Source organism: Prionailurus bengalensis, chromosome C1 (genome assembly GCF_016509475.1).
Source record: "Prionailurus bengalensis isolate Pbe53 chromosome C1, Fcat_Pben_1.1_paternal_pri, whole genome shotgun sequence".
In the NCBI taxonomy this organism is placed as follows: domain Eukaryota; kingdom Metazoa; phylum Chordata; class Mammalia; order Carnivora; family Felidae; genus Prionailurus; species Prionailurus bengalensis.
The window spans coordinates 35,219,761-35,237,013 of record NC_057345.1 but is presented as its reverse complement, the minus strand read 5'-3'; the positions used below and the strand labels follow the sequence as shown (position 1 = coordinate 35,237,013).

The window sequence follows — 17,253 nt, the reverse complement described above, 5'->3', positions numbered from 1 at the left end:
GAGTGTGGTCTCCTGGAGGAGGGAGTGCAGGGGCCAGTAAGGAGCTGAAGTGAGGGTCTCTCCTCAGGCTATGCTCTTGAACCTTAAAGGATGTTGATGTTCCTTCACTCAGGACCAGCTTTTCTCTTTTTCCTTGGCAAGCAGAGGCACCCCAACCCACCATGGAAACTCTCATTTAATCCTCCCTCCCCCTTACAGAGAGAACAAACAGACAGCAAGACTATTTATTGAAATTTCCCAGACAGCAGCCCTTCCTCTCCCCTACTGGCAGGAACCCCCCAGCCTCCCACCTAGGGCTAACGGAGGGAGTCACCCTGAGCTTGACCCTAGGCTCCTTCTGCCAGGTAAAACACAGCCTTGGCCTTTCTGGGTTGCCTCAGAGGCTCCGTTACTCCTTTCCTTCCGAACCCTCCTTCTGGAAGTATGTGGTGTAAGCCAGTTGATCCTCACCACAAGGGCCAAGGTAAAAGCTCATGTTGCTGTAGGAGACGCCACTGATGGATAACGCTGGAAGCAGGGGAGGCAAGCCTGAGTCTGGGTGCCCGTTGCACCTCTGCTCCAGGTCCCCTCACTCCCCACTCACCTTTGGAAACATTGACTTTGTTGGCCGCCAAGATGTCCGCCTGAATGCTATCTATTTTCATGTACAAGTCCTCGGCATTGCTCTGAGGACAGGAGCAAGGGGAACCTGCTGAGGTGCAAGGGCAGTCTGCACTTGGAGGTGGGCTCGGGCAGAGGACTGTCGCAGGATCCAGTGCTTGACCGGAAGGGCAGTAAAGAGAACGGAAGGCCACAGGGCGGGGAAGGGGAGGGGAGAGGGGGAGAGCGCAAGCCAGGGCAGTCCTTCCTGCAACCGGCCACCAGGTCCAATCTGTGAAGGGGGTGTGTCCCAGGGGAGGGACGCTGTGGAGGCGGCACCGTACTGTCAGGGTCACTGCTTTTTGGGGCGGGGCGGGGCGGGAGCACTCACGAGGAAGAGCTCGTAGAGTTCCTCTCCCATGGACCTGCGCACGTGCTCCTCCACCACTGGGAACATCTGCACGAAGTACTGCGGCGGCGGACGGGGCGGCGGCGGGGTGACCGCGGTGGAGTCGCCCGGGGCCCGCCGCGCCGCTCGCCAGCCCTTCCGCCGCTCACCTCCAGCGTGAGGCTGGCCTGCCGTTGGCTGTTGCTGTGGTCCGTGTTGCCCATGGCGGCCATCAGGCTGTGCACCACGCGCAGGTGCAGCATCTCCTCGGCGATGCTCGTGTTGCTGCGCGCCAGGACCCTGCGCCAGGAATTCCGGCTGCGGCGACCCCTTGGAACCCCCCAGGCGGCGCGAGCGCTCCGGGGCCTGCGGGCAGCGCCAGCCTGTTTTGCTCCCCCCCCTCCCCCAACTACCCCTGCCCGCTTACCCGATGGCCTTGGCCGCCGCGGCCTGCTGCAAGAACACCGGCAGGTTGGCGGTGAGCTGGAGAACCGCGGAGTCTGGAGGAGGGGCGGCCGTGAGGCGGAAGGCCCTGCTCCGCAAGCCCAGGAGCCCCTCCCGCAGCCCCAGTCTGAGCGGCTCCCTACCGTTGAGGATCTTGGGCTGCAGTTTGCTGGTCTCCTTGACTGATGGTATCAGCAGCGCCACGAGGCCCTTGAGCAGCGCCTGACACACGTCATAGTTGACCAGGTCCTTGATCAGCTCGATGGCTGGAGAAGGGCAGAGGCTCTGGGGAGGCCTGACCTCCAACACTACCCATCCCCATCCAACAAGCAAAGATCCCCCCTTGAACCAAGTCGCTTCCCTTTACCCTCATCCCCTTCATGGACCTCTCCTAGCACCTTTTACTCGTCAGCACTGTGCAAGGTGTGTGTGGGGCAAGCTGGGCAGGCAACACCTCACTCCTGTCCTTTCTGGATCTGTGGTTAAAGAGGAGGAGGGGGCTGAGCCTCATCTCCCACCCTCACCCCTCACCCCTCACATAACTAGCCATAGAGGGAAGAGGAGGGTTGGATGGTGAGCCTACCCATCAAGGAGGCTTAGATGCTGTCAGGGCTGGAGGCCCCACAGAGGTGGGTCCACCTTGGGCTTGGAGGAATCCGGGTGTCCGTGTGGGCGGGGCTAGGGCTTGAAAGGGAGACAAAGATGGACAAAGACAAGGGGTGAGAGGGAGACAGAGCAAGTGGGTGGAGGATATGTGGCAGAAAGTGAGAAGGGTGGAAGCAAGGTAGATTGTGGTTTGGGGAAACTTTAGTTTCTGACAACCCATTTATGGAGCCCTTCTTTGCCTAGGCTTTCCACACAGTATTGCGCTGAAGCAAGCTTACCTTAACCAAATGAGATTTGCTTTGCAATATTTTACATTTGCCCATTTTACATTTCAGGGAATGAGGCCCAGGGGTAAAGCACTCTGCCTAAGGTACCATAGCTAGGAAGTGGTAGAAGCAAAAGGAAAGACTTGGTTAGGAAGAAAGAAGGAACTAGAATTTATTGAGGGGTTTTCCTGTAGATACTTTCCAGCCACCCATTCATTCCAGCATTCACTCAGCCCTTGGGCACATCTGCACTAAACACCTGGCACAGGTGCACTGTATGGTGACAAGTGCTTTAAAAGGGGTTCATAGGCTGTGGCGTGCCTGGGAGTGCACTGGGGAAAACTGAATCTTTTTGTAAAGGGAAAGGAACCACGGAGAGGCAGAGCTGGAAGGGGGCACGGTGAGATGGTAATGTGACGGAACACTGGGGTAAATGTTATTTGAAACACATATACTTGCCACACAGAAGACAGAGAACATGGTCCCCCAGCACAGGAGTCAGGTCCCCCCTATTTCTCCACTTACTCCTAGGGGAGCCAAGATTTGGGAAACCACCCATCCCTGGCTAGCTCATTTGCATACCAGGCTGCATTTATACACATGGTAACTATTATCAGTGTTATCTCTTTGAATAACGGAAGTTAACCCTTTATTTCCTTGACAGGAAATTTTTACCTAGTAAGGATATACTTGAGGTAATTCTCTGCACTGGAAGAAAAACTTTTGCCTGCAAATGCAAAGGCACCACAAGTGCAGGGGCATCAGCCAGTAGTATCCAGGATGATGGGCACAGAAAGAGCACCAATATTTTGTTTCTCTCCTTCTTAAGTGAATATTTGGCTTAGATGCTAAAGGTTTTGTGGGATGAAACATTAGAAAATTGGTAGTGAAACTTTCAGAGGCCTTACTTAGGAAAGGCTAAATGTTGACCATGTCAAAGATAGTCCCTTGACATTGTACGGGCCTGAATGGGCTCTTAACTTAGTAATAAGAAACTAAGACTAAGTTATATTGCTAAAGATTATTTTAGTGAGCTTCTTTTTGTTCTGGGGCGTGTACTCCTTCACAAGGTTGAGAACTTAAGATTGTTAAGATTGGGTCGCTGGGTTTCCACGCTCCCCCCACCCCCCATCATAGCTACAAGTGAGACTCCAGTTTGGTCCTATCCCGTTGCCACCTGCGCTCCTTAGGGCCCCAAGGCCTAGGCTTGGGCAACATCTCAACAAATGTTTTGGGTGCCTTCCCTTCCCCTGAGCCATGGGTGGTGGGGCAGGTTGCAGACTCATGCTCTACTTTGTGCCAACCCTGGGATCTCACCCAGAGGACTTGTTTGCATATACCCATTGGTGCTGCCCTTAGTACTACAGGTCGGTTTAAAACTGGGTGTTTCTCTGTTTGCATGGATCAATTTACGTCTTTTCCAAAAATCCCCTTCACAATTTTTTCTAGCAGACTGACTGCAGCACAGGAATAGACCCTCAGGCTTGGAGAATTGCAATCAGTTACAGAAAGAGGGGCAAACATAGCTACGTATACTCTGGTTTCTCTTCAGATTGCTCACCTTTTGCTAACGATTTCCGTGGAGAGAAACGTTTGCAAGTTTGCCTTATTTCTGAGCTCAAAGGAAAAGTTTCCAGCGTTTCATCTGTTAGGTATGGTATTTGCTATAGTTTCTTGTAGATGCCTCTTATTGAACAGAGATTTTTTCAAACTTTTTTTCCTGTTAAAATGATATATGTGCATTCCTGGATTGATATATTATCCTTGGCATATTCTGCTAGATTCAATTTGCTAATATTTTACGTAGTTTTTGAGTTATGTTCATGAATAAGAGTGGTGTATGATTTCTCTTTTGCATGCTGTTATTCATGGATTTTGATACTAAGATCAGCTAACCTTACAAGGTGAGTTGGGGGTATATGTACTTTATTTTTCTAATCTTGGGAAGAGTTTGTGTAAGACTAGAATTTCATCTTCAATGTTTGATAGAATTCTCTTAAGCTGATTTTATAGGGAAAAAATTACTGATTCATTTTCTTTAATGGTTAGGGGACTATTTGTGTTTTCTATTTCTTCCCAAGTCTATTTCAGTAGGTTATCTTTTCTAGCAGTTTTCATTTACATTTTCAAACATTTTGAGAAAAGTTCATTTTATCATCCTTTAAAAATCATTTTAGGGGTGCCTGGGTGGCTCAGTCGGTTGGGCATCCGACTTCAGCTCAGGTCATGATCTCGCGGTCTGTGGGTTTGGGCCCCGCGTCGGGCTCTGTGCTGACAGCTCAGAGCCTGGAGCCTGTTTCGGATTCTGTGTCTCCCTCTTCCTCTGACCCTCCCCTGTTCATGCTCTCTCTCTCTCTGTCTCAAAAATAAATAAATGTTAAAAAAAATTAAAAAAAATCATTTTAATGAGTGTAGCATCCATAGTGATGTATCCTTTTATATTCTCCACATTAATTACATGACTTTTCTCTTTTTGCATCAGTTCCCTTTGCCCCTAGGTCCCATGGGAGTAATGCCATGGATGCTTGCTTATGCAGGAATGTGCCTTACAAAGAGAAACCCTGATCTCAGAGAACCTGAATGTTATAGTCAGTAAGCATGCCTGGCTTTTGCTTGAAACGGAGAAATATATTTTCCAAAGCTTGTTTGCTAACCAACATCCTTGAAAAGATAGTCTGGAACAAAGAGCAATTAGCATCTCACTTAAGAGACCTGCAGAGGGAGCTTGGGTGGCTCAGTCAGTTAAGCATCTGACTTCAGCTCAGGTTATGATTTCACAGTCTGTGAGTTCAAGCCCCACGTTGGGCTCTGTGCTGACAGCTCCGAGCCTACAGCCTGCTTCCGGATTTTGTGTTTTCCCCTTTCTCTGCTCCTCCCCTGCTCATGCTCTCTCTCTCAAAAATAAATAAACATTAAAAAAAATTTAAAAAGACCTGCAGAAATGTGACAGACCTGTAGAGAATTGTCTCCTAGGATTATTTTTCTTTTGCTAGAAGTAATCCTTCAGCAGACATCCTTGCCTTGCTCCTGAACTTAGGGGCAAAGCATTCAGTATTTCACTATTAAGTAGGTTAGCTGTAGATTTTTTTCTTTTTAATTAAGTTGGGGAAGTTCTTCTCTAGTCTTATTTTCCTGAGAGTTTTTATCATGGGTGCTGACTTTGTCAAATGCATATTCTGTACTGATTGATATAATAATGTGATTTTTCTTCTTTAAAGAGCCTATTTATTTGGAATATAAAATTGATTGATTTTTGGATACTGAACCAGCCTTGCATTCCTGGAATGAACCCTAATTGGTCATGGTGTATAATTCTTTTTACATGTTGCTGAATCCTAACTGGTAATATGTTGTTAAGGATTTTTGCATCTATATTGATGGATGGATATTGATCTGTACTTTTCTTGTACTGCCACTGTGTGTTTTGGTATTAGGGTAATACTAACCTCATAAAATCAATTAGGACTTACTCCCTCCCTTTCTGTGTTCTAGGAATACAGAACTGTGTTCTATAAATATCAGTATACACTGATGGTTTTCTTTTTTCTTTTTTTAAAAATTTTATTTATTTTTGAGAGAGAGACAGAGTATGAGCAGGGGAGGGGAGGGGAGAGAGGGAGACACAGAATCTGAAGCAGGCTTTAGGCTCTAGGCCTGATGTGGGGCTCGAATTCATGAATAGTGAGATCATGACCTGAGCTGAAGTTGGACGCTTAACCGACTGAGCCACCCAGGCGCCCCTATACACTGCTGGTTGATGGTGTTATTGAGTTCTTTATACTTGCTGATTTTACTAGTTATTCTATACATTGTTGAGAGGGGGGTGTTGAGGTCTCCAACTATGATTGTAGAGCTCTCTTTTCAATGCTATCATTTTGCTTTACATATTTTGGTAGGTCTCTTTTTCAGTGCATATACATAAATGTATATGTCCATATACTATGTTTATGGATTACTATGTCTTCTTTGTGGATTTACCCTTTCGTCATTATATAATATCCCTCTCCATCTCTGGTAACTTTCTTTGCTCTGAAGTCTACTTCATCTGATATTAATAGAGCTATTCCTGCTTTCCTTTGATTAGTACTTTCATGAAGTATCTTTTTCTTTTTCTTTTCGACCTGCTTATACTGTTTTATTTGAAGTGAAGGTCTTGGAGACAGTACATAGTTGAGTCATAGTGTATGGATTTATTTTTATTTAACCTGTTTAGATTTTATTGTGGATTGGAGTCTTTCATCATTTCTTGACAATTCTCAGTCATTGTCTCTTTAATGGTGCTGCCCTGTTCTTTCTCTTTTCTCTTTGCCCCTATTAGATAATCTCGCTCTATCCTTAGTTTTACTCTTCTTCCCCTCTTCCAGGTTACCAATTTTCTCTTCTAACTAATTCTAACTAATTTTCTCTGTCTGAGTTAGACACTCATCTCTGTGTCTACTCTACTGTTAAATGTGTACATTGAAGTAATTACTTTTAGCTATTGTATTTTAAAAAAAATATTTATTTTGTGGAGACCACAAACAGGGGAGGGACAAAGAGAGGGGGACAGAGGATCCGAAGCAGGCTCTGTGCTGACAGGCTGAGAGTAGTGAGCCCGATATGGGGCTCAAACTCACAAATCATGAGATCATGACCTAAGCGGGAGTTGGCTCTCAACCAACTGAGCCACCGAGGTGCCCCAGCTATTGTATTTTTAAATTTGAGAAATTCCATCTGGTTGTTTCTCAAATCTATTATGTCACGTTTTATAACTTCCTGTACCCTAAAGTTATTTGACAGATTTTTTTAACTGAGTTTTTGATAGGCTGAAGTCTTTGTGAGTCATTTTCTAGTCTACTCATCACTTATAGTGACTTCTTTGTGTGTATGGTTGTCTTATAGTTTGGGTTGGTCTTGTATTTGCAAAATTAATTGTAGGAAAAAAACTTCAGAGCTAGGAAGGAGATACTTTTTCCAGAGAGCATTTTCTTTTCTTTCTATCAGCCACCTGGGCACTAACAATTCTGAACCATCTTTATACAAGTTCAAGACTTGAGGGTTTCTGGACCACACAGGTGGTTGCACAATCTATGCAAGGTCATTTGAAGGCTGACTTACCTCTGGCTCATCCTTATCTTGAACACATTGTCTTCTGGGGTCCTGGCTTAATGTATTTATACTTGAGGTATCATATTCCTACTGTGGGAAGGCCTTGAGTGCCTTTTCTCTCTCTTGCCATCTGATATTGCTTAGTTTCTTCAGGATCAGAAAATGGCCTCAGTTTTGATTGCTGGTCTTATCTTTCTGGGTTCTCACCTTCCCCTAGGTTTTGGTCTGGTAATTGCTCATTGTACTGCTCTTCATTGTTGATTGTTTTTTTTGAGTAGACTCCATGCCCAATGTGGGACTTGAACTTACAACCCTGAGATCAAGAGTCACATGCTCTACTGACTGAGCTAACCAGGCTCCCTGCTCTTCATTGTTATTAAGAAGATTACAATTTTTTTTCCTTTTGATATTTACGGTATGATGGGAAATAGATATTTGATTTTTGCCCCTGGTTACTAGCCCATAGCTTGTAAAATCCTTGGAATCTCCAGAGTGTACTTTATGTGTTAAATGAAATAATTGGTGACTGAGAGCCTCTAGATGGCATCAGGATGGGGGCTGATCAGTAGAAAGGCCAAGGCATAACTACAGGATTGGAATTTTCAGCTCAATCCCCTGACCTCTGGGGAGGGGAGATGGCCTGGAAAGTGAGTTAATCACCAAGAACCAATCTAGTAACCGTGCCTATGTAATGAAACTTCCATAAGAACCCTAAGTGATAGGTTCAGAGAACTTCTGAATTGGTGAATGCATTGAGGTGTGTGGGGGTGTGTGACCGGAGCAGTCCCCCAACCCATACTTTGCCCTATACCTCTCTTCCATTCTCCTGTTCCTGAATTGTATCTTTTAGAATACACTACTGGGGTGCCTGGGTGGCTCAGTTGGTTGGGCGTCCAACTCTTAATTTCGGCTCAGGTCATGATTTCATGGTCACGAAATGGAGCCCTGCCTTGAGCCCTGTGTCGAGCCCTGCATTGGGTTCTGCACTGGGCATGCAGCTTGCTTAAGATTCTCTCTCTCCCTCTCCCTCTGCTGCTACCCCATTTGCATGCATGCTCTCTCTCTCTCTCTCTCAAAAAAAAAAAAAGAAAAAAGAAAAAAGAAAAAAGAATATAATAGACTGCTAATAATAAGCAAAATGCTTTCCTGAGTTTTGTGAATTGTTCCAGCAAATGATTGAACTTGCAAAGGAGGAAGGGTGTGGGAGCCCCCTGGCTTTATAGCCAAGTTGGACAGAAGTATGGATAACCTGGGGACCTAATACTTGTGACTGGCATTTGAAGTGAGGGCAATCTTGTGGGGCTGGACCCTTAAACCTGGGGAGTCTGAAGCTAACTCCAGATAGTGTCAGAATGGAATTGAATTGAAATGTAGGATACCCAATTGATGTCTGCAGAGGACAGGAGAATTGCTTAATGTGGAAACTCCCCTCCCCCCATTTGGTATCAGAAGTGTTGTAGTAAAAACAACTCAACATCAATCCCCCCAGAAGGGGAATTGATCCACATTTCCTAGCCTACCATTATCAGAAAAAAAGAGTCTTCTTCATCTGACTACTGCTACTTATTCTTCCAGACTCACCTCAGAAATTAGCTTTCAAGTAGCTTTCTCTGGCCTGTTCTCCCCCTGCCTCCACCCTGGACCACTCAGGAGTAGATGTCCTGTGTCTCTGGTCCTACAGCACCATTTTCTCACTGTGGAATACTGGCATCATCCAGTAACAGTCTTTCCACTACTGTGAACTCCAGTGAACGTATCTGAGGCATCTCTGCCTACCCAGAACCTCAAACCCATCCAGTCCGTGAATGTTGAAAAGAATTGATTGGATCCTGCATTCCTATGGCCTAATGACCACTCAGGTAATGACAGCCTAGGACTGTGCTGGGAAACTGCCATTACCTGGTGGGAGATGGCCTCAGAGGAGGCTCTGCACTGGTCACTATGGCCCTTGTCCACCCTGAGCCATGGAAGTGTTCTTGGCTCTGCTTCTTCGTAGGCTGGAGAGCCATGGAGCCATCCACCACAGCGCCATCCCTCTACCCCCATGGCCAACCAAGAGAGCTCTTTGAAGCCAGGACCTTATACTTGCTGGTGAGCCCAGAACTGAGCCACACATGCCATGAACACTCACTTCATATGAGACAGGTGTATGGAAAGGTGAAGGGATTGCGGCCCCTCCCACATAGTGGGGGACGAGGGGCAGCAGGTGAAGTAGTCAGGGACAGGGACTGCATGGATCTGCAGAGCACACAGAGCGGGTGTCTACACAAGGCTGCTTGCAGCTCTTGGAAGCTTTATTTGCTTAACTCCAAACATATGTTGCCTAACCATGAGCATGTGCTGGTGATTTATAATCTTGTCAGAAAACTGTCAGGGAGTCACCAACAGCACAGTGGCCTATTTACCCAGAAGCAGAGGCTGGGGAGGCAGCCAGCAGCCCCATCCTGTGTTTCATATGCCACACACTCTACTCTCCTGCCTGGTGCTGAGCATTATCAGCTGCCAGTACCCCCAGAAGGAGGGGGCTGACCCCTGCACTCCAGGCCTCAGAGTGTCCTTGGGCAGGAAGGAGAACCAGTTTTGGCTGGTGGGTTAATCTAAAGAAAGGCACCAGTAAGGCATCTTCCACGCTGCCCTCATCTCAGATCCTGGGGGGCCTCCCATCCATTTACATTGCAGAGCCGTGGGGCACACAGAGGCCCAGTCCTGAAGCACCACGCAAAGCCAGTGTTGTCTTGGCCTGTTTTTCCCAATCACAGAACCAACGATTCACTCGCTAGCAGAAGACCTCTTAAGAACATCCCTGCTACCCCTTCTAGTGCAAAGCATTCTGAGGACAGACCTTCTGCAGTAGCCCCTTCTCTCTGGACCAACCTGATTCAGAAATAGCTGCTTCATTCAGAAACACTTCCAAGGACTGTCTAGCTTCTGCTTGCTTCTGGGCTTTCTCTTTCCTCCAGGTCTTCCAGGGTAGCCCTCACAATCCCATGGGCCCCCACTCTAGCCTCTGGTACTCAGATATGGTTCTAATTCAAAATCACAGAGACAGCAACACTATAGAGGGAGAGGGACCAGCGCACTGACCCTCCCTGGCTTCCCCCACCCCACTCTCCCACTTGGACAAAAAATGTAGCCTGGGATGCCTCAGGCTGCTTGGCTAGTGCCTGAACACACCACCCCCCAAGTAGTTTTTACTTGTTCTCTTAGGGTTTGGTCCTGAAACTTTCTTCCTTCTTTTTGAATCAGTGGGGTTTGGGATCTGCATGGTTGGTTCCCCCCATACCTGACTCTGCTGGGCTCTGTCAGCCACAGCACACCTTGCCTTAGTAGCTGTGCTCTTTCCAGGCCCATGTGGGCAGCACCTTAGTGCCAGGACACCTGGGCAGAACACTTGCCTGTGTCTGAGAGAGTTCTACGTGCAGCAAGAAATGACTTGGCGAACATTCAGGGTGGCAATGAATGGATGAACATATTTTTATGAAATGTTTCTGCCCACGCAGGACCAAGTGCTCCAGGAGATAAATATCTGGTTCTGCCTATTCACTTTACCCTGAATTCTGAATCCTTCATTGCCAGTATATCTGCAATACTTGGAACTCTTTTGGAAAAAGGAAGATTTATTCACTGAATCATTTTTGATTGAGTTTTAAAATTCACAGCTGTCAATGTTTACACCTAAAGCAAAAGCGCCAGTCTCTGCCCAAATGTCTTCACAAGAACCACAGCCAGTTACAATTCTTTACACATGGGGCTAGTTCCTAAGCATGGCAGAGTCATTCAGAAAGCAAAGGGCAACAGGGGATTACTGTCTTTGGCAGCTTTGCCTGAAGCCTGTGGTTCTGACAACATTCAACTGTCCTAAATTGGCTCAGTCACTGATTTATTGATTCATTCATTCATTTAACAAAATATTCATTGAGCATCTTCTGTGTGCCAGCCCCCCTGTGCTAGGGCTAAGAGGAGGACTGAGACAGCATCCTTGCCCTCAGAGATGACACAGTCTAAGGTTGGGGGGCGGGGGGGAAACCAGTAAGGAAACTGGCATGTATGATGTAGTTTAAAAAAAAAATTTAATGTTTATTTATTTATGAGAGAGAGAGAGAGAGAGAGACAGAGCATGAGCAGGGGAGGGGTAGAGAAAGAATATGAAGCAGGTTCCAGACTCTGAGCTGTCAGCACAGAGCCTAACGTGGGACTTGAACTCACGAACCGTGAGATCATGACCTGAGCTGAAGTCGGATGCTTAACCCACTGAGCCACCCAGGCGCCCCTATGATGTAGTTTTATAAGAGCCATGGGAACACAAAGGAAGCCAGGTTGGTGTGAGGGTATGTTGAGGAACTGGGGGCTAGAGAATCAGGAAAAGGCTTTCTTGGAGAAGGTGACATGTGAGCTGACAAAGTCTTGGGGTGAAGGGAGGGACTAGAATTATGAACGTGGCAAAGCACATGCCCCTATTGTGGCCGGGCAAGCAGGGAGGTCTGCCTGACATGAAATGACGGCCCATGGAATGAGAGCTAAGCCTGAGGAGGCAGGCTGGATTCCAAGGGCTTTGCATGGGCCAACCGCCCTATAGGACAGGTATTTTCTTGTCTTTCGTGTCAGAGGAAACTGACTTAAAAAGATTGAGTAGCTTGCCCAAGGCCCAACAGCTAATAAGTAGCAGAATGACTCTTTCGGATTCCAAAGCTCATATTCTTCACCACTAAGCTCTGCTACCTTGGCTCGGTGGAGGACTAGGAGAAAAGACTGTGTAGACACTGTGCTGGAAAGATGGAGATTGGTTTAGAGGTGAGACATATAAAGATATGAGTTACACCAGTGGAGACAGAATGAAGAAGAGGGAGATTTGAACAATATTAAGGAGTTAAGAGTTGACTGGTCTTGTTAGAAGTTGGTTACAGGTGGGAAGCAGGAAGAAATGTTGATGACCTACATTTCCAGCCTTGGGTGCTTTTCACTGAGATTGAGGCCTTGGAGCTGGAATCTCAGGAGTCCAATTCTGAACTTGGTCAGTGACATCCAAGGGGAGATGTTCAGAAGGCAAATGGGAACAATGGGGTGAAGCTCAGGAGAGCAGTGTGAGCTGGAGAGAGGTCACTCAACTGCTCTGCCCGTCTGCCACAAAATGGGAATAATAATTGTGCCTACCTCATCAGCTTGTTGTGAGGATTAATGAGTAGAGAGCTGGAGCAGTACCTAACATGGAGTAAATACCTTATAAAGGCTAGCCATTAGTGTGTCTATCATTATAGGCAGTAATTAAAACTGTGGGAGTAGATGAGGTACCGCAGACAGAAAGAGAAGAGCAGGGGACCTGGGACTGAATCCTGAGAGAAATAGAAGGGAAGTTGCACCTAAGGGACTGGTGGAGGGATAGGAATATGCAAAGGAAGGACTGAGCAGCAGTCCCAGAAAGATAGGAGGGAACCAGGAGAGTGTTGGGAGGGCGGGTGTCAGGGAAGGAAGAGATCAGAGTTTTCCAGGAGGAGAGTGGTGATCAGGAGCCATTGAGAGGTCATGCCCAGTGAGGCTGAGAAGCAGCTCTGCAGGGCCCAAGCTTTCATTTGACAAACCGGTTGGGTACACGTCAGCTACAGTGCTAGTGCTGACTGGAACAGCAGGAAACAAAACAGATGCAAGGGCCGGCCCACTGACACTCAAAGGAGACTTCAGTGCAAAAGGAGGGATTCCTCTAATCCAAGGAAGAACCACAGAACCCACAGCCTGTCAGCCCAGGAAGAAAGTTCCTGGATCACCTGTCTGATAGCTGAAGGAAGCCGGAACAAAATGACCTGCCCTGGAAGTCACAATGAGTAGGAGACAAGGTTGTAGCAGCGGGCTCAGTATTCTTTGGGCAGACGGAACCTTAGAAATGAATGGCATTGCACCTGGGAGCTGTGGAGATGGTGCACAACTATTTCTAAGGCACTCAGCACTGAGGAAGTTTGTTTTACGATTCTTTGCTCCTAGAGCCCTGGGAAACCCAGGTCTCAGTTCTTTGTTTTCACTTTCATACGAGACTGCCACCTACTGGCCACATATGAGAAGTGTGCTTCAGTGGGCTTCCGAACACAAGTAGGCCGCATTTCCCAGCAAGTAAGTGTGAATACATTCGGCAAGTTGCTGTTGTGAGGAACTTATAACTCATAAGAAGCCAGTGTCAGGCATCTTCCTGACCAACCGCATTCTATCTCTTACTCCTATACATCTCACCACCTCTTTCACCACATCTTGTTCAAAACCCATTGTTGAAACACAGAAAACATATTTCACACACTATTTTCTTTTAAAAAACTCAGGCGAGGGCACCTGGGTGGCTCAGTCGGTTGAGAGACTGACTACGGGACTCTGGTTTCAGGTCAGGTCATGATCTGGCAGTTTGTGGGATTGAGACCCTTGTCAGGCTCTGTGCTGCCAGTGCGGCCTGCTTGGGATTCTCTCTTTTTCCCTCTCTCTGCCACCCCCAGCCCACTGCGTAGGTACGCTCTCTCTCAAAAATAAATAAACATTAAAAAAATGAAAAAGTCAGGCGAGAAAGCAGTTAATGTCATGTACTCTGATGGTGTATGTACTGCCAAATTAAGAATTACTGTAGTGTGTCTTCTTTAGGCATCTGCTATTCTGGGCAAGGCTCACCAAGTCCAACCAGCCCATGCGCTGGTGCTTTGAACTGGCCCTGATACCCGAGTGAGCACCACTGCCCGAGGTGCACAAGGGGAGACAGTGCCAGGCCAGGGCAGACACAGAGGCTTTGAGGGCTAGGCAAATCGGGCAAGTAGAAACAAGTTTTCCCAAGAACTTATTAAAAACAACAACAACAACAACAAACTATGGGAAACTATATAATAAAACTTAGGAACACTGAATAAAGTGTGGCAGTTGAAGTGCTCATATAATTTGGGGGAAATAATGCATCTTTTAAGAATATTCAGCAGATTTTTATGGTAAGCTATCCATTAGTGTCAGAGCCTTGTGACTGTTCAGTGAAGCTGCACAGGACGGGTGGCCTCTTACGCAGCAGGAAAGGCTGAAACTCCTTCTACTGTGGGTTAGCTCAGAAAAGGAGAGCAAAGGCACAAGGTTCTATGGGGCAAAAAGTGTAGTTTTAAAAATGAGACCTTATAGTATTTGCATGACCCTGTGAAGGGCATGAAGCTAAGAAAACATAATTATGTTTTATGGTAGTAATAATATTGTCTGTCCTCAGGTTTTTGACTATTTCTCAAAGTGGTAAAAATTTTACAAGTCTTTTTTCATAACACTGGAAGGACAGGATAGTGTGGTGGTGAGGATTTGGGCTCAGGGGTCATTCTGCCTGGGTGTGACCCACAACTTTCCCACTTATTATCTCTGAGACTTTGGGTGGGTTATTCAGTTGCTCTGTGCCTCAGTTTCTTCATGTAAACGGGGGATGATAATAGTACCTACTTCTCAGAATTGTTCTGAGGACTGTGTGACTTGATTGAAGAGCTTAAAACAGTGCCTGGCACACAGTCCTCACCAGTCCCTGGTAGCAATTACTAGTTACTATTATTGTTGTTATTACTCTTGTATCAGAGCTCTACCAGGGCAGGGACTTTGTTTCATTTGTCACTAAACACTCAGTACCCAGCCTAGTGCCTGCTCTTTTTTTTTTTTTTTTTCAACGTTTATTTATTTTTGGGACAGAGAGAGACAGCATGAACGGGGGAGGGGCAGAGAGAGAGGGAGACACAGAATCGGAAACAGGCTCCAGGCTCCGAGCCATCAGCCCAGAGCCCGACGCGGGGCTCGAACTCACAGACCGCGAGATCGTGACCTGGCTGAAGTCGGACGCTCAACCGACTGCGCCACCCAGGCGCCCCCTTTTTTTTTTTTTTAATTTTTTTTTTCTGCTCTTTTGAATAAGTAAATGATTGAACAAAAAACTTAAATCATTTCAAAGTAAACCAACAAGGGGTGACTGGGTGGCTCAGTTGATTGAGCATACACGTCTTGATTTTGGCTCAGGTCATAATCCCAGGGTCCTGGTATCGAGCCCCGTGTTGGGATCTGCACTGAGCATGAAGCCTGCTTGAGATTCTCTCTCTCTCTCTCTCTCTCTCTCTGCCCCTTTCTCCCTCATTCCCATCTCTAAAATAAAATAAAATAAAATAAAATAAAATAAAATAAAAGTGAATCAATAAAGGACACTATCAAAAAAATGAAAAGACAGCCATTCTAGTGGGAGAAACCATTCTAGTATCCAGAATATATAAAGAACTCTTACAACTCAACAGCAAAAAGACAAACAACCCAATTTTAAAAATGGGCAAAAGACTTGAGTAGATATTTCTCCAAGGAAGAAATATAAATGGCCAACAGGCACTTGAAAAGATGTTCAATATCTTTAGTCATTGGGAAACTGCAAACCCAAACCACAAACCCAAACCATTCCACATGCACTAGGTTGACTATTAAAAAAAAAAAAAAAGGAAAATGACAAGTGTTGGCAAAGATGTGGAGAAATTGGAACCTTCATACATTGATGGTGGGAATGTAAACTGGTCTAGCTGCTGTGGAGAACAGTTTGACAGTTTCTTAAAAGGTTAAACAGAATTACCATATGACTTAGCAGTTCTACCAGATATACACCCCAAAGAATTGAAAACAGGCACCAAAAATGTACATGTACATGCATGTTCATGGCAGCAGTATTCACAATAGCCAAAAGGGGGAGACAGCCCAGATGTCCATCAGTGGATGACTGGATAGACAAACTGTGGTATATACACACAATGGAATATCATTCAGCCATAAGAAAGAATGAAGTACTGATACATGTTTCCACATAGATGAGTCTTGAAAACATCATGCTAAGTGAAAGTAGCCAGATGCAAAAATCCCCATGTTACATGATTCTGTTTATATGAAATATCTAGAACAGGCAAATCCATGGAGACAGAATGAAGAGTGGTGGTTTCCAGGGGCTGAGGGGAAGGAATGGGGAGCAAATACCTAATGGTACAGAGTGTCCTTTTGGGGGGATGAAAATGTCTCAGAGCTAAATAGAGGTGGTGGTCACACGACAATGTGAATATACTAAAGACTCCTGAATTGTTCATTTTAAATTGGTTAATTTTATGTTATGGGAATCTTACCTCAATTTTAAAAATGCCTTTATGGGGACACCTGGGTGGCTCAGTATGTTAAGCGTCTGACTCTTGATTTCAGCTTAGGTTGTGATCTCATGGTCATGAGATCAAGCCCTGCATCAGGCCCCATGCTGATTGTGAAACTTGCTTGGGATTCTCTCTCTCCCTCTATGCTCCTCCCCACCGCACCTCAAATAAATAAACATTTAAAAAATGTCTTAATGAAGCAAAATGAAGTAAACCAAATCTGTGATTGATTTCTTTCTTTAAAAAAAAATTTTTTTTTAATGTTTATTTATTTTTGAAGGAAAGAGAGACAGAGCAAGAGCAGGGGAGGGGCAGAGAGAAAGAAGAGGGAGACACAGAATCCGAAACGAAACGGGCTCCAGGCTCCGAGCTGTCAGCACAGAGTCTGGTGCAGGGCCTGAACTCACAAACCGTGAGATCATGACCTGAGCCAAAGTCAGTCACTCAAGTGACTGAGCCACCCAAATGCCCCTGTGATTGATTTCTAAATAAACCATTCTCCTTAGTATTAGGAATCTTTGTAACTTCACAAAACCTAAGAAAAATTAACAATGAAGTTCTTGTCCACTGCCAGTCTTTCTCCAGGTCTCTGAGGGGCAGGGAAAGAGATTCAAAGACTTGTCTATGTCTGTCCTTTCACTTAGGCACTGTTTCTCTGAACTACATTTCTAGAAGATTCTACTTTGTTAGTGCAGTACAGTTTGCTCAGCCATTAACCCTGCTTTTGTATTTTGTGGCT

At 45.9% G+C, this 17,253-nt stretch overlaps 1 protein-coding gene across 1 annotated transcript in view; it reads right to left on the bottom strand.

Moving 5' to 3' along the window:
- Positions 1-210: 210 nt before the first annotated feature.
- Positions 211-17,253, bottom strand: part of ARMH1 (armadillo like helical domain containing 1) — a 50,633-nt gene continuing 33,590 nt past the window's right edge. Inside the window, exons 8-13 of the mRNA XM_043574751.1 lie at positions 1,555-1,677; positions 1,395-1,467; positions 1,138-1,267; positions 971-1,048; positions 584-665; positions 211-507 (exon numbers count right to left, since the gene is read on the bottom strand). Coding sequence (XP_043430686.1) covers positions 389-507; positions 584-665; positions 971-1,048; positions 1,138-1,267; positions 1,395-1,467; positions 1,555-1,677 — 605 coding nt within the window. The 3' untranslated portion in view covers positions 211-388. The remainder of the gene's footprint in view (positions 508-583; positions 666-970; positions 1,049-1,137; positions 1,268-1,394; positions 1,468-1,554; positions 1,678-17,253) is intronic.